Source organism: Lithobates pipiens, unplaced genomic scaffold, assembly GCF_037356315.1.
Source record: "Lithobates pipiens isolate NorthernLeopardFrog02 unplaced genomic scaffold, aLitPip1_a1.2 Scaffold_19, whole genome shotgun sequence".
NCBI classification, from domain to species: domain Eukaryota; kingdom Metazoa; phylum Chordata; class Amphibia; order Anura; family Ranidae; genus Lithobates; species Lithobates pipiens.
Genome location: NW_027507764.1, coordinates 483,319,026 through 483,345,457, shown reverse-complemented (window position 1 = coordinate 483,345,457; position 26,432 = coordinate 483,319,026). Strand labels below are relative to the sequence as shown.

Genomic DNA, 26,432 nt, shown 5'->3' with positions numbered 1-26,432 from the left:
TCGCAGAGGGCTGTCAGAATGCAGCACTTCCAGGCCTTGCTTCGAGAAATGCTGCATTCTGCTTTTGCGTGCGCTGGCAGAGGAGCAATTCCCACTCCCAGAGAAGGATTTGCGGGTACCAATCCAACAGCGCCTGCAAGAAGAGGCCGGTTTGAAGATGTGTTGGTGACTTCGGATATGAGGTCATTCTTTCAGCCGACCCATCGACAGGTGTCATCCGGATCCAGCATCAGGGAACGCCTAGACCGTCAGGTGTCCGACTACATTGGGTTAACGGCCGATGTGGACGCTCTGAGGAGTGATGAACCCCTAGACTACTGGGTGGGCAGGCTTGACCTCTGGCCAGAGCTTGCCCAATTTGCAATCGAACTGTTGGCTTGCCCCTCATCCAGTGTCCTGTCCGAAAGGACGTTCAGCGCAGCAGGGGGGATTGTGACCGATAAGCGTACTCGCCTAGCTCACCACAGTGTTAACTACCTCACATTTCTAAAAATGAATGAGGCATGGATCTCGGAGGAATTCAACACATGTGATCAGTAGACCATGTATATGTCTATAAACAATTTTTGGAATCAAGCACACAGACCTTCTTAATTCATTTGGCTCACTTCCCTGACCCAAAAAAGCACACCGTACTATATGCCCCTACCCTCCTCTTTGAAGAGGTTGAGCGGTGTCATATTTCTACTGGGGCTGCTTATTATGAGGGGTTCCCACCATCCCTGTGCTGTGCTGACTTCCTCCTGGGTGTTCTTATTATGAGGGGCTCCCACCATCCCTGTGCTGTGCTGACTTCCTCCTGGGGGTTCTTATTATGAGGGGATCACACCATCCCTGTGCTGTGCTGACTTCCTCCTGGGGCTGCTTACGGTGCTGCTGTCAGCGCTGTATGTCACGGAGCTGCTGTCAGCGCTGTATGTCACGGAGCTGCTGTCAGCGCTGTATGTCACGGAGCTGCTGTCAGCGCTGTATGTCACGGAGCTGCTGTCAGCGCTGTATGTCACGGAGCTGCTGTCAGCGCTGTATGTCACGGAGCTGCTGTCAGCGCTGTATGTCACGGAGCTGCTGTCAGCGCTGTATGTCACGGAGCTGCTGTCAGCGCTGTATGTCACGGAGCTGCTGTCAGCGCTGTATGTCACGGAGCTGCTGTCAGCGCTGTATGTCACGGTGCTGCTGTCAGCGCTGTATGTCACGGAGCTGCTGTCAGCGCTGTATGTCACGGAGCTGCTGTCAGTGCTGTATGTCACGGAGCTGCTGTCAGCGCTGTATGTCACGGAGCTGCTGTCAGCGCTGTATGTCACGGAGCTGCTGTCAGCGCTGTATGTCACGGTGCTGCTGTCAGCGCTGTATGTCACGGAGCTGCTGTCAGCGCTGTATGTCACGGAGCTGCTGTCAGCGCTGTATGTCACGGAGCTGCTGTCAGCGCTGTATGTCACGGAGCTGCTGTCAGCGCTGTATGTCACGGAGCTGCTGTCAGCGCTGTATGTCACGGTGCTGATGTCAGTGCTCTGTATTACGGTGCTGCTGTCAGTGCTCTGTATCTCCTGCACCCTCTTGTTTGCCTACCCTGGTCCCTGACCTTCCCTCTCCTCCATTGCCTTCATTAGCTCCATAGTCCTGAATTGTCAGAACAATTTCCCAAATAAAAAAAAAATGCTTGTAGTTATCGATCCCAAATTCACCTCATACATGTATTATGCTATTGTCCAGGTGGTGGGACTACGTGCTACCCCCTAATAATTACCCCGTGGCCGCAAATTCGACCTAAAGGTTTGCGAAATTCGCCTCCCATTGAAGTCAATGGAGCCCGCGGCGAACGGTCGTTTTCGCGAACGTTTGTGTCCGTTCGCGTTTCGCGTTCGCGAAACGTCCCGTCGGAAGTTCGTCCATCACTATTGGTGTCAGTGGAAGGAATAGTGCACCATCGTTGGCAGCAGTGGGAGGAATAGCGCCTCATCATTGGCATCAGTGGGAGGAATAATGCACCATTATTGCTGTCATTGGGAGGAATAGTCCTCATTATTTGGTGTCAGTGGTAGAAATTGTGCCCTATGGGCCAAATAAAGGCAAGCAAAGGGCTGCAATCCAGCTCCCAGGCTACAGTTTGAAGACCAATGATATTGACCTTTTAATAAGCCATTGGGGTTAGAGTGCACTTGTTTCATCTTCAAACCAATAAAACAGGGGGAACTCCCCAGATATTAGTGTTGATATATTAACCACCTGATGACCAGCGACATAACTATATGTCACTGCACTTTGAGTGGGGTTTTTTTTTTGGACTTTTTATTTTTTTCAGCTGGCAGTCATCTTGGTATGATCCGAAGGGTGGAGGAGAGTATCTGTGGTCTAAAAGACCCCAGATCTCTTAGTAAAGAGCGACTGTCATTGCCTATTGCTATCACAGGGGATATTTATATTTCCCGTGATAACAATAAAAGTGAGCCAAAAAAAGAAATAATAATAATTAAAGGGACAGTGTAAAAAAAAAAAAAGGTATAAAGTTTTTTTTTAAAGTGCCCCCATCCCCCACGTGCTTGCACGCACAGGAGAACGCATGCGTCAGTCCTGCACACATACGTAAGCAGGGATTGCACCAGACATGTGAGGCATCACTGCAAACATCAGATCGAGAATAATAATTCAAACAACAGGCCTCCTGTGTAAATCTAAAGTGGTAACCAATAAAGGCTTTTAATAAAACGTACATAATTTGTTGCTGTTGCACAGGTGTGTGCAATTTTAAAGTGTGGCATATTTGGTATCTGTTTACTCAGTGTAACATCATTTATATTTTACCAAATAATAGGCTATTATATTGTGTTTATAAAAAATAAATTAAAAAAATGCGCCCATTTTAAGTAATTTTCTAGCAAAAAAATAAGGATTTTCACATGTAAAAAAAAAAAGTGTAAGAAGAGCCCTGGTGTTCAATTGGTTAAAGCACGAGCAAAGAAAATAGAGTATTGCCCACAGCACAAAAGCCGATTCATATTTTATTTTCCCATCCAAGACTTGACTAGCCGCTATCACACAATGGCACTATTAGCCTTTGCCCCAGGGTCCATAAATCACTCCAGATACCAGAACTTTGAACATTTCCACACAGCACTGAGGAATGGGTCAGATTGACATACCACATTATTACTGAATTCAGAAAACCCAAATGACTACTTTCCAAGCAGTTTCTATAAATCATAAACACCATAGTATTTTATTTCACACCCTAAGCAATAAAGAGCGAAAGTATTACACAATACAACTGCAGTGTATGATATACTGTATGTACAGGTTTGTATTTTCTGAACTGGAGTAATTTACATTATTTATATGCTGCCAAATATAAATTTTACATACCAAATATGGCTGTAGGTGTTCCTAATTACTAACCATTTGCATAATCCCTTTGAATAAATATGGACAATCTTTTCAGTATATTCAAATTTACATTTAAAAGAGGTCATCTAACTGGAAATGATCTTATCAATGTGAGTTCATGTTTTACATTCTAATCTAATTTATAAAGAGATATGCACATGGGGCAGCCAAATGTCTTCATTACATAAGCAGGCTTTGCTTCCAGCTCTGCAATGCATTCTTTATACATTGCAAACCCAAAACCAAAAATTTAATATATTGCAGCTTACTACTCCATATGCCGCGTACACACGATCGGAAATTCGGCCAGCAAAAGACCGATGAGAGCTTTTCGGCAGAAAATGCGTCAGTGTGTATGCTCCATCCAAATTTTTCTGGCCGAATTTCCTCCAGCAAAAGATTGAGAGCAGGTTCTCAATTTTTCAGATGGAAAAAGTTTCGATTGGAAATCCCAATCGCCTGTAGCAATTCAGATGCGCAAAATTCTGACGCATGCTCGGAAGCATGCACTTCCTTTTCTCGGCTCGTCGTAGTGTTGTACATCACCGCATTCTTGGCGGTCGAAAGCTCAGCAAACTTTTGTGTGACCGTGTGTATGCAAGCCAAGTTTGAGTGGAATTCCGTCGGAAAAAGATGTTTTTTCCGACGAGAATTCCGATCAAGTGTACGCCACATTATATGTGATGGCTGTATTCCTTTTTTAGGATTTTTTACCCTTCATTTTGACTTGGTGATCCTGCCATTAACACACTTCAGGAGGGAGATTTACCAAAACTGGTGCAAACAGAATCTGGTGCAGCTGTGTAAAGTAACCAATCACTTTCTAGGTTTTATGGACAAAGCTTAAAGCGGTAGTAAACTCAGCCACACAAATCATAAAAAGCTATAAAGCCAGTATGCCAAAGCTTTCTACAACATTCTACATTAATATTTATCCCTCTTGGGTGTTCCTTACTTGTTTTGCAGCTTATTTTCCTTGTATGTGTCCTGGTTGCAGCCGGTGTCATGTAAACTGTTGTCTTCCACCTCCAAAGTGCATTTTACTTCTGCCCTTTCATTCTGTCATCGGCCGTAATCCCGCACATGCGCATTACTTATTGTGAAGTTGTGAATGGGCCTGTACTTTTGCGGGATTGCAATGCTGCAGATGACGGAGGCACAACATCTCCCTTAATGGACTGACGGTATACTGAGCATGCTATGAATCAGGGAAAAACAGCGCACACACCAATGATGTCATTAAAGGGAACGTTGGGCATTTTCTCCTAAATGGAAATGGTTGGTGTCGTTTGAAAGACATGGTGAAAAGTCATAATGGAGAGTTTACTACAACTTTATTTGAACAAGTTGAAGGTAAAAGCCCATTGGTTGCTATGCACAGCTGCACCACATTCTGTGTGCACCAATTTTAGTAAATTCCTGTCTTAGGGTGACAATGCTCACTCACTGCACTGTGTCTATGGAGGCAGTCGGGGCTGTCAGCTAAGCTTTATTTAGAATATGTCTGCCCTTCATTACATAAGGCTTGATGGGCTTAGTAAAAACAATAGAGAAATCTTGAAAAAATGGCAAAGTCACATCAACAATTAAACACTGAAATAAGTAAAAACATTAAAGATAGAGATCACGCCAACAACTAAATACACATAAAATACATGAGAGGAAAAACAGTTTTACCTGCCAAAAGGATGTGTTTCTGTCTTGCGATTTACACAGCTCTGCCATATAGCACAGTCCTGTCTAGTGGGGGAAGAGCCCTATTTATTTAAATTTTCTGCAGCTGGGTAACACTTCTAGGTCTTGTCCCTCTGCCAGCCTGTGACTGGACAGTGAAAGGAGAAGCAGTACTTTGATGGGCCTGTCTCACTGTCATTCTATTCTTTTCTCCTATCAGTACAATGGACTGTCTTCTTGTACTGCTTCCAGCTCTCTGAGGCTGCTGTACAGCAAGTCACTGATACCAGTTCAAATTCAGTTACCCCGATTGTGCTTAACAAAATATGTTTAAGGGTGTGTACATGAATACAGAGCTGCATTTATTTGTATCTATTATATTGTATGTGCTTGAATTTGAAAATGAAATTGGGGGGGGGGGGGGGGCTGGGTAATTTTAAACAAAATCTGCTCATGTAGCAGAACTTTTCAAGTATGGTTACAGTAAACTATGGAACATATTTATAAAGGCACTCATATTTCCCAAATCACTGTCATTTAAAACATACGCATGGGTCAAACACAAGGCCCGCGGGCTGAATATGGCCCACCAGGCATTTCATGTGGCCCTCTCACCTCTTCTGCAGCTGTGGCACCCCCCTTCTCTCCACGCCCACCTTTTCTCACCTGGATTTTTCCCAGGAGCAGCCCAAAGTAAGGCTTCATGTACATGGGATGTTGTTCAACCTCTCCTGAACGATTTAACTTTACAGCTACATACTGGCGTCTTAAAACGGTTGTTTTAACCGCTTACATGTCGCATTTGCGTTTAGAAGCGTTTTAAAAAAGTTTTAAAAATGTATTTATTTTTAAATGAAAATCGTCTGTGAACGACAAACGCTGCTAAACGTGAGTTACCGCATTCAGCAGTGTTGATAAGCTGTTACAAGCATTTGGCATTTCAAATGCCTCTGAACATCCTTCTGAACCCATTTTTTTGCGTTCCAAAAAAAAGCTTTGAAACTCAACTGCCTAGAAACTATAACGATCCTGTGTACATGTACTGATAAGATAACAGAGGAGAGTTCAGGAGCAGCTGAAAAATGCCCAACTGCTCCTAAACGTCCGTTTACCAGCAGCAGTGTACATGAGGCCTAATTATAATGCAAGGAAGCATTGGGGACACTTGACTTCTTATGGGGGGGGGGGGCATCTGGCCCTTTGAGGGCAACCATAATGCTGATGCAGCCATTTATGAAACGGAGTTTGACATCCCTGCACTAGAAGATTCTCCTGCTTCGAGGCCCCGCTCACACACTTGTGCTGAGTTACCACAACACACTTGAACATGCATTGACACAACGCAGTTCTATTCATTCTGAATGGTTTTTTAACACCTTGCCCATGGGCATGCATTGCAGTGAAACCACAACTCATGATAAAGCGGTATCCTTCATCGTGGTGTGCTGCATTACAGTAGTGGTTGCTTACTTGCTTGGTGTGTTAGGCAGTCCATTAAAAAAAATGTGATCCTTAATGTGCATGTGCAATGCGCAAAAATGTGCAATCACCCTGAATGCTTGGTGAAATGTCACATTCACAGCTTTATCCATAAGTAAAGAACTTTTAGGTTTATTTTGCTCCAAAGAATGAAGAGTGCGCACTTACCCATGGTTACCAATAAGTGTCCATCTGCCTCCACATGTGATCTATAGAACAACTGTTTATCATTTCTTCCAACACAACAAACTTTGTCCAACATTTCCTCCTTGAATTATCATAAAACATTGTGTAAAATGAATTATTTGATTTGACATATATACACAATTGTTTGCACTTGTGGTTGTAGATAATTTAGATTTATATCTGCAACTTTATAGCAGGCGAGTCTAAAAGGTAAAAGTCCTGTCGATCAAAAAAAACAAAAAATAGCGTATATGATTGAGCCATTAGTTGTTTTTTTTTGTTTTTCGAAAACCAAAATTGCGGCACACCAATGATGCGAAACGATTCAACGATTGACACAAATTTCATTGTTTTTTCAACTCGTCTATGGCCTGCTTAATAATCATTAGCCATCAAAATCAATGTAAATAAGGTGATGCTTATAAACGATTATATATGAATATATACATATACACACACACTATATTCTTGTTGCTGTTTATAGGTATCACTTTATATACATTCATTTTGAATTTTATGGTCAATGATTATTAGATTACTGGCACTGCAGATATATATTTCTTCATTTTTTTCAATATCCTTATGATGTTAATACAGCAGCTCGGGTTTTTTTGGGGGTTATTTTTTAATAGTTGTTTGGGGTTAGCGCAGAACTTTATATTATAATATATGATTTTGATTTGTTGTTTAAAGAAACTTTACTAGAGATGAGTAAGGGATGCTTTACTGTTAAAATATATAAATAGGGGTGTAAACAGTGGTCACTTCAGCACACCCCAGTAATATGTTTTCTTCTGTATTGTGGTATTTTAGTGCACAAGTTTTTGGTCTGGAGAAAAGTTGTTAGTTCAGCCAAAAGCTGGTACATTGGAATTCTCAATGATGAAAAAAGATCAGCACAAAACTGGAATGTGTATTGACCGCCATCATACTATAGGGGCCATATGGAGAAGCACCATATCCTGTTACCTAGAACACGGAAAACTGTACTGGTTATTCTAATTATATGCAAATACTACAATATACTGTATGTAAACAGCTGACAATTGGCTATTTAGTAGGGCAGTGCAAATAATGATGTGCTGTAACCCATTATAACCAATCAAATGTCAGCCTACATCAGTTTAGAACAGTTAGATAAAAAGATAGGGGATTGGTAGTTATGGGTTACTGCACTTTGCATATTTCTCTTGTGTCTATGTGTAAGTCTATGCAAAATGTAAAAAAAAAATGTTTTTTTTTTGTTTTACCTTTCTCAGATAATTGTTGTAAAAAAAAAAAAAAAAAAAAAAAAACATTTTAAAGGCTCTGATACACCAAAAGGCAATGCTTCTTGCATTAGTATTCACCATATCTTCTTAGGACCAGGTAATGTTTTTAAACTGAATTATTGGTACAAAATTTTCATTTAAATAAATTCTTCATTAACCACAAAAATTATAAAACTTTTTTATGTAGCTCAAATGATTTTGCATACCCAGTTATTGTCTTGTAAACATTGTGGTGACATAATCATCAGCTGTGGGAGGGACCCAAAATCCCAACCCCCTGAAGAAAACTACAGGAGGGGGCGGAGACCAGACCAGTCCCCCTACACAAGGAAAGAAAACAGAAGTGAGCGGTCTTTATTACAGGAAGGTCCTGCACAGAAGGGATTACTGCAAAGCTCTGGAAGAAATACTCACATCGCCCCAAAAGTCAAGTAATGCCGCGTACGCACAGTCAGACTTTCCGACGGAAAATGTGCGATCGGAGCTTGTCGGAAATTCCGACCAGGTGTAGGCTCCATCTGACAGTTTCCATGGCACAAAATTTGAGAACAGGTTCTCAAATTTTCCGACAACAAAATCCGTTTGCGTAAATTCCAATCGTGTGTACACAATTCCGATGCACAAAGCGTCACGCATGCTCAGAATCAAGCAGAAGAACAACACTGGCTATTGAACTTCATTTTTCTCGTCTTGTTGTACGTGTTGTGGCCAGGGGTGACCAGCGGTAAACTGTACACGTCACGGCGTTCTGGACGTTCGGAACTTCCGACCAACTTTGTGCGACTGGGTGTATGTGTGCGCATTACAAATTTGAGCCAACATCCAGCAGAAAAAAAAAACATGGGATTTTGTTGTCGGAATGTCCAATCATGTGTATGCGGCATAGGAGTACACATGCCTCATGCAATTAGACAATATCTGCTTGCCCCGGAGTTCAGCTTTAAATAAATTAGCACATTCAGTAGTGTTCCCACAGTTTATACAATTTGACAAGTATTGGCCAATTCTCAGTTGGGTGAGTGTAGCTGATCAGTGTGATCACATTGGAGACCTGGAGGGCCCAGCAAAGGTATACAAGATACAATGTCACTTAATGTATTGATTCCCACTCTTATTTGCCATTTTAAATGGGTGATAGTGTTCAGCTTGTCGAGTTCCAGTAATTGTAGCACCGCAGTTAATGAAGCACACATTCATGATCCTTAGTCTGTATATATAATGATAATCATAATTTACAAATCTCTACAGAGAGTAGAAAAAGTTCCAAATTAAGTAGCCCAGGCAGCCAACATCTTAATGTCATCCTCCTCCTCCACCTTCTTCCGCGATGAGGCTGTAGAAAAGCAAAACAAGGTTAAGTAATGAGGAACCTGAGCTGCGTAATTGAAAGATGAATTTAGAGACTCTTGGGCAGCTTAAGCCTGGGTTCACACTGCTGCGGTGCAAGACACATTCTTGCGCCTCTGGGGTGCGATTTAAGCCAGGGATTTGTATGGCTCAAATCACACCAAACTGGTGCAAGACCCTTTTTTTTGCCCGCACCAGATTTGTGAACACCCATGTGATCCAATTATGAAAATCGCTCTGTGTTTTGCCAACCGATTGTGGGATGTCGTTAACATACACTCTGCAATTGGTTTGCATGGATAGGTTGGGATTCAGATGCGGTGCCAAATTCACACGCCATCTAGTTTGAACCCAGGCTGAGTGTTGATAAAATTCATCATTTGTGATTTGCGTGAGCCTGGGTTTACACTAGATGTGGTGCAAAATCACCGCAAATTCGCTACCACGTCTAAATCGCAACCCGTCCACCCTGTAATCGTTTTGAAAAAAACAGCGCAAAATTAATGGCTCAAATTGCACCCCAGAGACAACACATGTAATGCGCACAGGAATGTGCTGCAATTCCCGTGCAAACCCAAGCTCAAAGAATCATACACACACACATACAGTGTGTGTGTATATATATATATATATATATATATATATATATATATATATATATATATATATATATATATACTATATATACACACACACTATTTATATATGAATATTGTATATATTATATATACACACAAATATATATATATACATACAGTATCTCACACAAGTGAGTACACCCCTCACATTTTTGTAAATATTTTTTTTTTGTGCATCATCTTTAGAAGAGGCTTCCTTCTGGGATGGCAGCCATGCAGTCCAATTTGATGCAGTGTGCGGCATATGGTCTGAGCACTGACAGGCTGACCCCCCCCCCACCACCCCTTCAATCTCTGCAGCAATGCTGGCAGCACTCATACATCTATTTCCCAAAGACAACCTGTGGATATGATGCTGAGCACGTGCACTCAACTTCTTTGGTTGACCATGGTGAGGCCTGTTCTGTGGAACCTGTGCTGTTAAACCACTGTATGGTCTTGGCCACCGTGCTGCAGCTCAGTTTCAGGGTCTTGGCAATCTTCTTATAGCCTAGGCCATCTTTATGTAGAGCAACATTTTTTTTTTTTTTTTTTTTTTTTTAGATTCTCAGAGAGTTCTTTGCCATGAGGTGCCATATTGAACTTCCAGTGATCAGTATGAAAGAGTGAGAGTGATAACAAGAAATTTAACACACCAGCTCCCCATTCACACCTGAGACCTTGTAACACTAATAAGTCATGTGACACCAGGGAGGGAAAATGGCCAATTGGGCCCAATGTGGACATTTTCACTTAGGGGTGTACTCATTTTTGTTGCCAGCAGTTTTGGCACTAATGGCTGTGTGTTGAGTTATTTTGAGGGGACAGCAAATTGACACTGTTATACAAGCTGTACACTCACTACTTTACATTGTAGCAAAGGCTCATTTCTTCAGTGTTGTCACATGAAAAGATATAATAAAATATTTACAAAAATGTGAGGGGTGTACTCACTTTTGTGAGATACTGTATATACTTCTCCCATTGGCTGATGAACATACAGTATAATGTAAATTTAAATATTTCATAAGCAATAAAATAACCCTGTTTAATACGTCTGGGAATCCTCTCAAGTAGTAGGTCTGGATAAACTTTTTCAAGGACTTTTGAATGAAATGAGTTGACTTAAAAAGGCCAAGTTCACCTTTAGGAAAAAATAAAAAATAAATGCACATATTTTTGCAGGTAAAAAATAAATAAAAATAAATGTGCATTCATTATTAGCTTTCGGGGACTGCAAAGCATTGCACCCGTGGTCAGTAGATCGCACGTGCAATGTCAGGCTCCGGCAGACACCATTTATCATTTTCCTTCCACGTCACAATTATGTGCCACTTTGTGTTGGTCTATCACATAAAATCCCAATAAAATACATTTACGTTTTTGGTTGCAACACGACAAAATGTGAAACATTTTAAGGGGTGGGAATACTTTTTCAAGGCACTGTAGCTGAAGACTTTTTTTTTTTATTGTGACCATCTGGGGGCTTAGGTGCTGAAATCTCACAGCTGGGAGTCCTCAGCAGACACAAGAAGATTTTGGTTTTCTCTGTCCCCTGGCATTATTATACCATTGTGGGTGGGATGACCATCTAGGCTGCAGAGACAAAAGTTTTTCTATCTGTCTGCACTACGTCTGGTCTGTAAATAACTGAAATTATGGCAAGCAACACTATGTTGCTCCAAAATGTATAAATAATAAGCTGTTGAACTGTATGGCAGTTGGAGAGCTCTTGACTGGTTTATCAGAAATGTAGACTGCAGAAAGTGCTCCTAGATCAATTTTTTTTGTTTAGAACTCATTGGAAAGGTTGTTCAAAGCTATATTATAATGTGAGTCATATTAGGCTCATGAAGCACTGTCTGGTGCTCACTAAGGTATAATTACTTGACTAACACAAGACATTCAGAAAGCTGTATACCTGGGCGGGCAGGAAGTTTGTGAGATGGTACACTAGGCAACGTGACACTGGCCATATGTCTGTTGAGATCCTCCTGTTCCAGCTCTTCTAATTCTGCCAATAACTCATCCTGAAAGGGTAATAGACATACAATGAAATACTTGACAACAGCCAAAATATAATTATGAGTTAATATGCTCGTACAACAAATATAACAATATACTGTAATTTAGTTATGATGTTTGCCATTTACCTCATCAAAGTCTTCACTAATACCAACTGGTCGAGAAATGGCATCGGAAATTTCTTGTGCAACATCTTGCTGCTCATGAATATCCTGCATTAGGTCATCAATCTTATCAAGATCCCTACAAATAAAAAAAAGCATACTGTCAGCTGATGAAGACCAGTAAGAAAACATCAATTACAGGAGATTACACTGTGTTCTAGACCAGAGAGGTTGTGTTTAAGCCGGTTACACACTAGAGGTTTTTTCTTTCATGGGTTGCACGGGAAAAAAAAACTGACAGATCCAGTCGGGAGCTGCTGTACTAACCATGCGAGGTTAGTCCAGCAATCTCCCCTGCTGAGCTGTTGTGTTCTGACAGAGAGATCTTTCAATGATAATGGTAAATAGGACAAATAGAGAGGGTGAAATGGGAGGCACAGACAACAATAAAAACTGGCAAGTGTTCTAATCCGTCTGTACGCTATTCAAAACTAAAAAAAATAAAAAAGTTTTGCCTATAGTTGTACTTTAAACAGGCTGCTGGGAGGCAGCACTATGGGCTTAAAGCATATCTACATTCTTCAAATAGAGTGGAGAATGGTTAAAAATGGTTACCATGAAATGCTACCTTTGGCCTTGAATTCCTTCTAAAAAATAAAAGTGCACTCTGAGACATTGTCTACTTCCACTGCTGATGGGGCATTTTCTGTTCTTAGTGACCACAGTCCGGCCCCACTAAGGTCTGATGGACAATAATCTGGCCCTGTGTTTATAAAGTTTGGAGACCTCTGCACTAGGGCACTGGTGCCCCTTCTTGCTAATATCTGGAGGTTTGGAGTGAGATTTGATGGGGTCACGGTTACTGTGCTGCTCACTGTTCTCTTTGCCAGAGAGCAAGCTGTACCTGAGGATCCATGGTGCAGGCATCTCCCTGCTCCTACTGCATTTATTCTGTGAAACTGTGCTTTCGCAAACTGTCCTGCTGTTACTGGATCGTTACCCCATCAGTCATCAGATCAGCAGTTAGTAGGGGGCAGTAATGACATCAGAAAACAAAACACTGCCCCCCTACCAAGGTGACTACCTCCACACAGAGACACAATGCATCACGAAGTATAGAATGGAGTAAATATCAGCTGCAGGGAGTCTACAGCTAATTCTGGTGACAAGTCCCTTAAGCTCTGCTTGCCTGTTTTGGGTTTAGCTTCAACGCTTCATGCTCCTCTTTAAAGTGATGTAAAAAAAAAAAAAAATAGCCTTATTCTCTAAAATAATCTATATGTATTCACAACTTAATGGCCGTGTAATCTATTTTTCATTAAATTGTTTCTTACTGTGCATTTCTGCCGCTTTATAAAGTCCTTTGCTAGCTCCTGAACCCCTTCTTTCCTCTCATTTCTGTTTGCTTGAAACCAGCAGTGCAAGTTAGTTGCAGTCCTGTACACTGGTCTATGCACACTACAAATCCCTCCTCGGCTCTCCCACCAGCTGCTGCACAGGATGTTTCCTTCAGAGTCCTGTGCCGTAAGCGGCGGCAAATCATCGTGGCTCCAGCCACTCAAACAGCAGGAGTCCGCTAATCCAGATGGAAGACCGGGTGAAGATGGGAGCCCTCTCAGGAGTTACAGCGCTGGAGGGCTTCATTTTCAGATGAGTTTCACATAATGTGCCAGTATGCAATACTAGCACATTACGGCTTTACCGTGCAGGTTGCAAGGAGACCGCAAACCTGGAAGTAAGACCAAGTGAAGAATGAAGCCCTCTAATGCCACGTACACATGATCGGAATTCTCATCAGAAAAAGCTCTCATGGTTTTTCCAACGGAATTCGGGTCAAGCTGTCTTGCCTACACACGATCACAACAAATTCCGATCGTTTATAATGTGGTGACATACAACACATACGACGGGACTAGAAAAAGAAAGTTCAATATCCAGTAGCCATAGCCAATAGCTTCTGTCTCATAGTTGAATCTGATCATGCTTGATTTTTGGCGTGTCGGAATTGCATACACGCGATCGGAATTTTCAATAGAACGTTTTTTCCGTTGGGAAAATTGAGAATTTTTGGCTGGCGGAAATTTGGACAGCTAAATTCCGATGGAGCATACACACGGTCACATTTTCCGATGAAAAGCTCTCATCTGTCTTTTTCTGGCCGGAATTCCGATCGTGTGTATGCGGCATAAGTGGTGACAGCGCAGCTCTGGAGGGTTTTGTTTTCTGGCAAGTTTCACATAATGTACTAGTATGTGATATTAGCACATTATGGCTTTATCTTGTGGATTGCAAAAAAAAAAAAAAAAACATAAAAAAACACACGCAGACACACACAAACATAAAAACGCACAAACACACACGCACAAAACACACACGCACAAAACACACACGCACGCATGCACACAGTGGTTTACTACGGCTTTAAAAGTCTACATATTTGAATAGAATTTTTTATTTTATAAACCAAAGCTTGAAGAGCTTAGAGACACTTTATGTGTATCCCGCAGCTCCAATCCAAGGCTAAAAATGTCAATAAGAAAAAAATAAATAAATCATATTTTCAAAAACATTATGTTAGTTTTAAGCTGATCAGAGAAAGAAAGAGAAATAAAAAAGCAGAAGATTGCCTCTGAGGAACACGTTTCCTTTACATTATACATAATTCCACGGTTTCCTTTATTACAACAATCTACATTTAATAGCAGAGATAAATAGATAGTTTTTACTTGCTGTGAGCTTTTTGCTGCAGTACCTGCTGGATACAGGCTGATCAAAAGAAGCTGCATGGAAATGAGGAGGTATTTGATTGCAGGAGCCAGATATAAATATGTAGTGTTACAGATAGCGCACAATAAGCAGATCATAATTGCAGAACAAGTCTGAATTGACTGCGGATACAAGCTATGAATTTTCTTCTCTAAAAGCTACCATGTAGGCCCTACAGAGTTATTGAATATCAGAGCCACAAAAGACATTGTTATTCCTTCAGTGAAGTGTATTGTGCTCTTGTAAGATCTTCTTTTACATCAATTTAATGTCAGGAAACAAGCAAGCGGCGTGTCCCGCCTATTATATCTCCTATGGATTAACTGGCAATGTGATCCTTTGTTATGTATAAACTGTCTAGACGTGCACGTCTTAATCTTACAGCAAAATAAATATTTATCGCCAACTACTAAAAAGATGTCTTATTAAAGTTTTATTCCATTAAACTGCATTAACAATAATAAATTATAGAAAAGAACATTTGTTTATGCTTAAAGCACTTTTATAGATAATGTTTCCGTTCATATTCATTGGTTTCTGATTGCTACTAATAAATCCAAAGTTTTATGTATTCTGGTGGCAGCAGAAACGCAATTTTGTTTTAAAAATAAATTAGCTGTGTCCCTACCCTACTCCACATAGCCTGCACAGAAAGCAGAGCTGTGGGAGGGGCCCAGTATCCCCACCCACTACATGCTGCCTGCAGAAAACGACGAGAGGGGGCGGAGACAAGACCAGTCCCCTTGCACAAGGAGAGAGAGCAGCAGTGATCGGTCTTTATTACAGGAAGTTGTAGACCCTAAATACTTATTAAATATCAAAGCCACAAAAGACATTGCCACTTCAGCCCCGGAAGGTTTACCCCCTTAAAGAGGAAGTAAACCCTGGTTGGTTTTACTTCCTCTTTACTTCCCTGCAAAGGTAAACTATGCATCGCATAGTAGCCCATTATGTGTCACTTGCCTGACACCAAAGCCCGCGCTGTCCCAAGGAGCAGGGAGCATCCATCTTTGCCCCTCTTCCTTCTGGGGCCGTAAAACGCTGGCGCTGAGACTGGCCAGAGTCGTGTGACGTCACTCTCGCGCATGTGCGTGGGAGTCACCAGTCACGGCATGACCCCTATTAGAAACGGCACGATTTCTAAAGGGCGCATGCGCCGGTGACATCGGCGCTCGTATTTTTAGTAAATATCTCCTAAACCATTTCAAGCACCTACAGGTTAGCCTTAATATAGGCTTACCTGCAGGTAAAAGTGGTTGTACATCACTTTAATGGGCGGGCCATTTCTTGCGATATGGCACTGTGCTATTTTTAACTGATAATTGCGCGGTCGTGTGACACTGTACCTAAATAAAGTTGGTCCTTTTTTTCCTCCACAAACAGAGCTTTCTTTTGGTGGTATTTGATCATCTCTGCGATTTTTATTTTTGCAATATAAAACAAAAAAAGGACAACAATTTTGAAAAAAGAAAAACAAACAAAAACAATATTTATTATTTTCTGCTATAAAACATTCTAAAAAAATTTAACCAATCTAGGCCAATATGTATTCTGCTACATATTTTGCCAAAAAAAATCCCAATAAGTGTATATTGATTGGCTTGAGCAAAAGTTATAGTGTCTACAAAATTAGGGATAGATTTATGCCATTTTTATTTTATTTTTTAAATTCTTTTTTACCTGTAATGGTGGTGATCAGCAATATTTAGCAAGACTGCGACAGATCGGACACCTAGCTTACACTTTTGACACTTTTTTGGGAACCAGTGATATTATTACAGTGATCAGTGCTAAAAATATGCAATGACACTGGCAGTGAAGGGGTTAACATCAGGGGTGATCAAAGGGTTAAGTTATTCCCTAATTGTAATTATTACTGTGGAGGGGATGGGCTCACTGCATGGACACTGTGATCCATGTTCCTGATTAACAGGAACATGGATCAGCATCCATGCCTGACAGCAGGGTGGTCTGCTTGTTTACATCGGCAGACCGCTGTTTTGTCTCTGTGGGTAGTGATCCCCCCTGAGGCCAATCAGCGTGCGATTGCGGCTCAGGCAGCATGCGCACGCCACACAGTGGCTATTGAACAAAATCATGTACAGGTATGTGATTTTGCGCAATAGAGCCGCCTTGCGACAGTTTATGTACGGCAGGCGGTCTTTAAGTGGTTAAAGTGGAACTTTAGTCAAAAAATGTAATCTTGCTAGAACACTTCAGGTTGGCCCCATTTGCAAGTATAGCTATGTAAAACATTAAAAATAAGTGTCTATACTGTTTAACCACTTAAGGACCGAGCCTCTTTCTGAAGTTTGGGGTTTACAAGTTAAAGTTAGTTTTGTTTGCTAGAAAAATTACTTAGAATCCTCAAACATATTTTTTTTTCTAACACCCTAAGACCCCTTTCACACCACACCGCACCTTGCGTCGGCGGTAAAACGCCGCTATTTTTAGCGGCGTTTTACCACCGGATTTGCGGCGCATTTCGGCCGCTAGCGGGGCGCTTTTACCCCCCCGCTAGCGGCCGCGAAAGGGTTAAAACCGCCGGCAATACGCCGCAATAGCGGCGTTTTGCCGGTGGCATTACAGCGCTGCCCCATTGATTTCAATGGGCAGCAGCGGTGGAGGAGCGGTAAACACACCGCTCCTTCACCGCTCCAAAGAAGCTGCTGGCAGGACTTTTTTCTGACGTCCTGCCAGCGCACCGCTGTAGTGTGAAAGCCCTCGGGGCTTTCACACTACACACAATGGTGCAGCTTCTTTAGGGCGTTTTGCAGGCGCTATTTCTAATGCTATAGCGCCTGCAAAACGCCCTGGTGTGAAAGGGGTCTAAAGAATAAAATGGCGGTTGTTGCAATACTTTGTCTCACCGTATTTGCGCAGCGGTCTTACAAGTGCACTTTTTTTGGAAATTTTTATTTTATTTTATAATTAAAAAAATAAGACAACAGCAAAGTTAGTCCAATTATATTTTTTTTAGATTGTGAAAGATAATGTTACGCCAAGTAAGTTGATACCCAGCATGTTATGCTTCAAAATGGTGCTGGAAACTGAAATCATACATTCATAAAGATCTGTGGTCACGACTTTTGCAGTGACCAAAAGGGCATGTGACTGAAATACGGCTTTGCACATGATCTGGTTCTGACAACTTCCTGTGGGTATATGCTGAGCTATTCATTGGCTCCTATCCAGGTCATGGCTTGTATGTGTATAGTCCCAGATAAAGGATCATTTATCACCTTTGCTGAAAGGCTCCTGCACATGACTCCAGCACAAAGCCTTGTGTAATCAGGTTTTTATCAATGTGAGTTATTATTTTACAGCCAAGCAAAACCATTAGCACTTTCTGTTGAAACTTATATTCTTCAGCTACCCATAACCTACTTCATCTAACATTTTATGAACCAACTGCTAAAGGGCTTTAAACTAAAAATTTAGAAGAGTACAGAGTCTGCTCTTTTTCATGATTTTCATGCCTGCCTAGTAGGAAGTGAATGCCCAATATTTCCTTAGATTTTGTCTTAAGGTATATAGTTAAAGGCTCCTCATCTGTTCCAAAATGGCTTATTCTGACCTCACTGCACACTGTGAGCTTCTCAAAGTGTGCATTAAAAGTTGCAGCAATTGAAAAAGAACCAACCTGATTTCCTGGCTGTCCAGAATCATCTATCTCTTCCCCTTCAGCTTTACTGTCTCTGGCACACCGCATTCATTTACATCTATTTTATTTTTTTCAGTTATGAAGGCTCGGTAGGACATGTGGGTGTTGCCTAGGGAGGTCTGCATGCAAATGTAGCCTACATAGGAACACCAAATCTTCCAGACAGATTTCCACCCATTAATGCATTTTGATATTTGCCTAACCCTTCTCCCGATCCAGGCCACTGAGGGCTCTTGATAGGAGTACTGAGATGTTTTCAGGAATATACGACTGCACCCTACCGGTCCTCCCACCAACCACGAATTGCAGCACAAAGACCCAATGATGACTTCATTGGGTCTAAAATAGGGTATGTAATAAACTAACTAAATGATATTTCCTGTACAATTGAGCGTACCCATGCCCCTTCTGCCACCCTCCTCTTTAATTGGTCTATTACAGTAATTACCCAGATAGCAAGGATAACTTGCCACAAATTTGTGGCAGTGTTGAATTGTAAGTCTGTTAACTTGCTGCAATTTTTCGCTGGCAAGTTGTACACTTCCAGAACACTTGAAGCACAAGTTCTATTTGACACTTTTACAATTTGTAGAAAACTTGCATGGCAAGTCTCTAGCAAGAGCAAAGTTGCAGTGGTGAGTCTACAGCAAGAGCTCTGCAAGTCTACAGAATGAAAATTCAGCCACAGTGCCCCCTATGGTGGGATGACTATTGCACAACATAACTGAATCAGAACTTGCAGCAGACTTGCAGAATGTTTGCAAAGAAAGTTGATCTGTCATGCAGTGCAGACTTGCTGCAATCGTGGAACAAACTTGTGAAGCCTGGCAACAGCTTAGCAAGCAATGGCATGATATACAGCTGTCAGTGGTAAATATATATTTCTTAACCTATTTTGTACTTTGTTTGGAATCAACACATTTTACTGTTTGGTTTTCAATGTATTTATTTATATATTGTATCTCTTAGAAGTTCGTATCCTTCCCCCCGAAGACGACCTCTACTATATGTGGTCGAAACTCGTTTTTTTTCTGCATGATTGTCTACAGTTACTATGCCATTTTTTAATTATCACTGTACCACTGTATAATTATGCATATTATGTATGCCTGCTAGTCTTTTCTATAGAGCTCATGTCTTGACAGACAGTTGTGCTTTTTTTTGTAATAAACTATTTTTATAAACTAATTTGGATTAGTTTATAAATGAAATTCTCCTCATTTTTTATAGCTTAGCAAGTCATTTCCAAACTTGAAGCACAATTGCTTGCTATCTGGGTAGCAGCCACAGCCCACAGGGAAACTTGAATGGCGAAAGACAGTGCCAAGCCAACTCCAACAGCCTTTGTTTCTGAAATAATCACAGAACTCAGCACATCTCCTAAAAGCCCCCAGACCTGATGAAAACAGTGGGCTGGCTCTTGGTAAGAGTTGTGAAAATATCAAAATGCCTTGAAGGGTAGATATCAGTCTGAAGGAGTGGGCGTTCTTAGGCAGGTGTTGCTTGCATGCAGACTTCCCTAGATAATGCCAACCAGTATTAATGAACCTCCATAACTGAAATTGTCTGGGAAAGAAATGATGGATGTCCTCCATCCAGCAAATGAGGTGGGCTGTAGATTTGACTTGCTGTCGCTTCTAATGCACACTGTGAGAACTCACAGTATGCAGTGAAGTCAGGGTAAACAAATGCAGTACATGAGAAAAGTCTGTACAGCTGCGCAAGACTGAAGGTAAGGAAGGAGATCAGCTTTAAAGCCCAACATACCCTGACTGCAGTGTAAACCTGTGCATATCAGTCTTAAGATTACTTATCTCTAAAGTGTTTACAGTAGTTAGTAATTAACAAACACTAACAGAAATCTCAATGCTGCATGTTATGTTTTGGTATCATTTGGTTGCTTTCATGTAAGGGTCACACGGGGATTGAACAGGAATGCGTGCTGCGATTTTGCAGGAAATGATTTGAATGGGTTGAAAATCACACCAGAACATAGAAAAAGTAGTGCATGCACTACTTTTAAAAACCTGTTACACCAAATTGCATGGTACTGCGGTACATGCAATTTGGTGTCCACAAATGCACCGTTTTCAATCTGCATTGGGGGTGGTGTTACATTACATTGGCGCCCACATGCATATTGCAAGGGCAATGCATTCGAATGCAGTGCAGGAGACGCATATGGAACATGACTCTCCTGGTGTGAACCGGCCCTAATGTGGTATTCTGGTGTAAACAGTAGCAGCTGCGTCTCCATGTATCGTAGATCAAACAACACACTTGTTACAAACATTTGGTGGAAATAAGTATTTTTTGCTGCCATAGACACACCATTCCAGAGCTACTTACATGTTTTGGTGCACGGTTTTCATGGCCTTGGCAGCATAGCCCATGTTTTTTAGCACCTCCGTGTTTGTGTGGGAATTTTCTAGTGCTTCTCTCTGGAACTCAATGGTGGAGAGGGTGCCATCAATCTGCAATAACTGCTTCTCTAGTCTCTTTTTTCTCTTTAAAGCCTGTAATGCAGCTAAACAAGAAAAAGACCCATTATGAACATTCATTCAGACCAAAAATGTGTCCAATCAACTACTAGAACAGATATAATCCCTAAACCCAAGACTTGAAATGTAATTAACTTTATGATCACTAAAAATAATAACATTGATCATCCTGTTCCAGTGGCCTTTGAAAGTTGGTGGGATTTATTGGGCATCAAGTAAACATGTGACGTGTTGAAAACAGAAAAAATTAGCATCACATTTTCGTTCTGTATGGGGCTGTGTAGCCACAGATTGGTCAGAGTGCCCATGCTGACCCGTGTCCATGGCCCAAAGTGCCAACAATTGCCACTTGAGCATCAGAACTGGACCACAAAACAATAGAAGGTGGTGGCCTGGTCTGATGACCAAGTACACCCCTTTATGGAAACAGTATTCCCTGATGGCAGTGGCCTCTTTCAGCACGATAATGCACCCTGCTACACTGCAAAATGGTTCAAGAATGGTTGGAGGAACAACAATGAATTTGAAGTGTTGACACCAAACTTTCCACAAAGCAAGGTCCATAAAGACATGGATGAGCGAGTTTGGGGTGAAGGAACTTGACTGGTAGAGTGTATGTCTAGAGCTACCCCACTTCCCTGCCACATTCTACGTTAAGCTGCCACTAAGACATATGGGGACTGCAAAGTCACCTTTCGAGAAGTTTAACCTTCATATTTTTACCAGCCAATTGCTGTTTCTAGGTATGGCAAACAGTTAGGCAGTGGCAGCCCGTCCATTAAGGGCGCCGGATGCATGGATTTCATTGTGTTTTTTTTTAAAGAGGAAGTAAAAGGCACTTTTTTTTTTTAAATGCAATCTGCAAGGCAAAGGCATAATGAGCTAGTATGTATAGCATACTAGCTCATTATGAATATCTTACCTGAGAACGAAGCCCCTGAAGCGGTCCTCCTCCTTCATCTTCACCGCTGCCATGTATCCCGGAGTGACATCAGGGTCTCGCTGCTCCGGCGCTGTGATTCGACGTAGCTGCGATGACGTCACTCCCGCGCATGCGCACGGGAGCCGGCACGAGCCGCATATCACTGTGATCTGCGGCCTGCTCAGTGCGCCTGCGCGCCGCTGTCTACGGTGCATGCACCATAGACAGAGGTGCCTGTCTTTTTGTAAATATCTCCTAAACCGTGTAGGTTTAGCAGATATTTCTTGGACCTACAGGTAAGCCTTAATCTAGGCTTACCTGTAGGTCGAAGTGGTTTGTAAGGGGTTTACAACCACTTTAAGCACGTGATTAGAGCTGGAGGTGCTAGTGCAAGTGAGGAGGCCAGGTCTGTTTGCCACCCCCTTCCATTTTAACCACCAGCCGCAACTGCATTTAGGGGTGAGCTCCATGTGGTATTAAGTGTAAAGTGCGCTGTCAAAACTAAATGTATAAATTCACAGACTTATATGCAAATATCAAATGTGTATAAACAATTGATAGAAAAAATTAAATGACAAAAAATTGAAACAAACCAGTTAAACAAAGTCTGGAAAACAAGAGTCCTGAAATGAAATAAAATTAGGAGTGCAAAAAACAAAGTATTAGTGTAAGGGTGTACACACTTATGCAACCATATTATTTTATTTTTTCATTTGTATCTCCCTCCACCTAAAATATTTGGTTGTTTAACTGAGTTGTACAGTTTATAGAAAAAAATTCCAGGACTCTTGTTTTACAGACTTTGTTTCACTGGTTTATTTCAAGTTTTTTTGTAATTTTTTTATCGTTTATACACATTTGGCATTTGCATATAGGTCCATGAAATTATACATTTTGTTTTAACAGCTCACTTTACACTTAAAGCGTGAAGTCCGCCGGGAGTTCCGCCGTTTTTTTTTTTTTTTAAAGCCAGCAGCTACAAATACTGCAGCTGCTGACTTTTAAAATAATGACACTTACCCGCCCAGCGCGCCCGCGATGTCGGCACCCGAAGCCGATCTCTCGATCATCTCTTGGGTGCTGCCGCCGCCATCTTGGGTATGGGAATCAGGAAGTGGAGCCTTTCGGCTTCATTTCCCGGTTCCCTACTGCGCATGCGCGAGTCGCGCTGCGCAATAAGGATGGTCCCCACTGTCTCTGGGATCCGTGTGTTTCCCAGCAGGCAGCGGGGGACTTTCGGAAAGGGGCGTAGATTCTGCGGAAAGGGGCGTATCTTCTGCAGAATCTATGCCGGAAGTGGGTGCAGATACCTGTACTGTACAGGTATCTGCACCCCCTCCCCCCTGAAAGGTGCCAATTGTGGCGCCGGAGGGGGGGGGGAGGATTCCAATGAGCGGAAGGTCCACTTTAGGGTGGACCTCCGCTTTAATACCACATTGCACCAATCCAGGGATTTTTTGAGTGCTGTACTCTCTCACTATATTGGCCAAGCGCACCCTTTTTTTTAAATTCTATATATTGTATCCATAACATTTTCCCTATACAATATAAAAAAAACAAACACTTTTATAACATTATAACAGCATCCTTCCCAACTTTCTGAGATTAAAAAGAGGGACATCTTTTAACACAAAATATGTAGGCAAAGGACATACCCCTATAATGCACCTAGTTATGAAGACCATGAGGAAGGCGCATCCTGATGGGCAGATAGGCTGCAGCAATTAGATACACCTAAACTCAGCATCTGGATGCAGCAGCACTTTGCACTATGGCTACTTCCAGCTGGAGGATTAGCTGCATCCAGTTTGTGTTCAGTCAGAACCAATGGCCCGGGGTGCAAAATGTTTAACACAAAATTAGCCACAATAATCCTCCTGAGGAAGCGGAGTACATCTGAGAAATGAGAAAATGAATTAAGTCAATGTAAAGGTGAACATTGGATAGAGCATGTTGACTGGATAGTTCCAAGAGAGTTATATCCAAACTGCTGGTTAGGATCTTTATGGGATAGAGGCATTTTAGGGACTGTGTTTTTAAGTTTGATCATTTAAATATTATTGATTAAAATTATGTAATTTACATTAAAGTGGAATTTAATTGTATCTGAGCGCCACAAACCAAAACACAATTTGATTCAATTTATATTTCCAAAACAAAAATCACTTTGTAAAATATCCCTCTAGCATTTCTAGCTGTGGTTATATTGAGTAAGGGTAGATGATTCATGTAGAATTTACTTCCTGGAATCCATCTGCCCCTAGCCAACGCAGATGAAACTAGCCCCATGAACTTGTGTGCAAGGGGATTTTTTTCACCATTTGCTTTTCCTATATATTGACTTTACAAAATACAAGTCTTAATAAAGTAAAAGGAGTAGTAAAACACTTTTGGTAGTTAAATTGTTCGTTTTCTTACATAGGTCTACGCATCACACCAAAAAGAAAGATGACCGAGAAGGAAAGAGAGATAGAGGAAACAGCTTCCAAATGAAGGACAGTTGGGAGCTATGTAACAGGTTTATTTCTAGGATAAGCAAAGCTGTCAATATTGTAAAACTTTTATTGTCATGTACTGTACTTTAAGAACAGAGAAGTTAGGGGTGTAGATCCTGGAAGCCGGTTGACCTGTCTGTACTGATTATTGGGTGTGTTTGGGGAATTTCACAGCACTGACGTGTCAACATCTTTCTATTATAATGCATTTCACTTAACTCTTGAGATGCATGCAGTGATTTCAATGAGCAAGCTGACATTTCTTTAGCAACAATTTCAGACGACACATAAATGCATTGAGTGAGCTGATAACTCATTGCAGCAAACACTACAACTGCTGTAAAATCAAAAAGTTCACTTAATATAGTTACCAACTGCATTTAGATTGCTAAGATGATCTCACAGTGTTATATACAGTTGTGCTCATAAGTTTGCATACCCCTGCAGAATTAATGATTTCCTGGCCATTTTTCAGAAAATATGAATAAACATAATAAATCTCTTTCACTCATTGATAATAAATGGCTTCAGCAAAACACTAACCATCAACTGTGTTTACCCTTTTTAAATCATAAATGACAACAGAAACTACCCAAATGATCCTGAGCAAAAGTTTACATACCCCAGTTCCTAATACCATGTATTGCCCCCTTTAACATCAATGACAGCTTGAAGTCTTTTGCAGTATTTGGAGATGAGGCTCTTTATCATCTCAGATGGTAAAGCTGCCCATTCCTCTTTGCAAAAATCCTCCAGTTCCTGTAAATTCTTGGGCTGTCTTGCATGAACTGCACGTTTGAGATCTCCCCAGAGTGGCTCAATGATATTGAGGTCAGGAGACTTGAGATGGCCACTCCAGAACCTTCACTTTATTCTGCTGTAGCCAATGACAGGTTGACTTGGCCTTGTGTTTTGGTTTATTTTCATGTTAGAATCTCCAAGTGCATCCCATGTGCAGCTTCCTGGCTGATGAATGCAAATGTTCCTCCAGTATTTTTTGATAACATACTGGATTCATCTTGGCATCAATTTTGACATTTCCTGTGCCTTTGTAGCTCACACATCCCCAAAACATCAGCAATCCACCTCCATGTTTCACAGTCAGAATGGTGAACCTTTCATTATAGGCCTTGTTGACTCCTCTCCAAATGAAGCGTTTATGGTTGTGGCCAAAAAGCAAAATTTTGGTCTCATCACTCCAAATGACTTTGTGCCAGAAGGTTTGAGGCTTGTCTTTGTGCTGTTTTTGGCATATTGTAAGCGGGATACTTTGTGGCATTTGCGTAGTAATGGCTTTCTTCTGGTGACTCGACCATGCAGCCCATCTTTTTTTCAATTGCTTCCTTGTTGTGCATTTTGAAACAGCCACACCACATATTTTCAGAGTCCTGTATTTCGCCTGAAGTCATTTGTGGTTTTTTCTTTGCATCCCAAACAATTTTCCTGGCAGTTGTGGCTGAAATTTTAGTTGGTCTACCCGACTGTGGTTTAATTTTAACATATTCCACATCTTGATTAGAGTTTTAACACTACTGATTGGCATTCTCAATTCCTTGAAAATCTTTTTATATCCCTTTCATGTTTTATACAGTTCAACTACCTTATCCCACAGATACTTTGACAATTCTCTTGCTTTCCCCATGACTCAGAATCTAGAAACGTCAGTACAACACTGGATGAAAGATGCAAGGGTCTGTTAGGAGTCCAAAAACACATTTACCTTTTATACACACACACACCAATTACAAGAAAACAGATCACAGGTGAAGATGGTTACTTTTAATAGCCATTCAAACCCCTTTGTGTTAACTTGTGTGTATGTTATCAGGCCAAAATCACCAGGGTATGTAAACTTTTATTCAGGGTCATTTGGGGAGTTTCTGTTGTGATTATGATTTAAAAAGGAGTAAACATAGTTGATTGATAATAAATGGCTTGAGCCAAACTAACCATGAGTGAAAGAAATGTTGTGTTATCATTTATATTCTCTGAAAAATGGCCAG

At 41.3% G+C, this 26,432-nt stretch overlaps 1 protein-coding gene across 1 annotated transcript in view; it reads right to left on the bottom strand.

Moving 5' to 3' along the window:
• Positions 1 to 8,150: 8,150 nt before the first annotated feature.
• Positions 8,151 to 26,432, bottom strand: part of CHMP4C (charged multivesicular body protein 4C) — a 35,578-nt gene continuing 17,296 nt past the window's right edge. Inside the window, exons 2-5 of the mRNA XM_077492937.1 lie at positions 20,861 to 21,038; positions 12,106 to 12,220; positions 11,874 to 11,982; positions 8,151 to 9,321 (exon numbers count right to left, since the gene is read on the bottom strand). Of these exons, the coding sequence (XP_077349063.1) occupies positions 9,257 to 9,321; positions 11,874 to 11,982; positions 12,106 to 12,220; positions 20,861 to 21,038 (467 nt within the window). The 3' untranslated portion in view covers positions 8,151 to 9,256. The remainder of the gene's footprint in view (positions 9,322 to 11,873; positions 11,983 to 12,105; positions 12,221 to 20,860; positions 21,039 to 26,432) is intronic.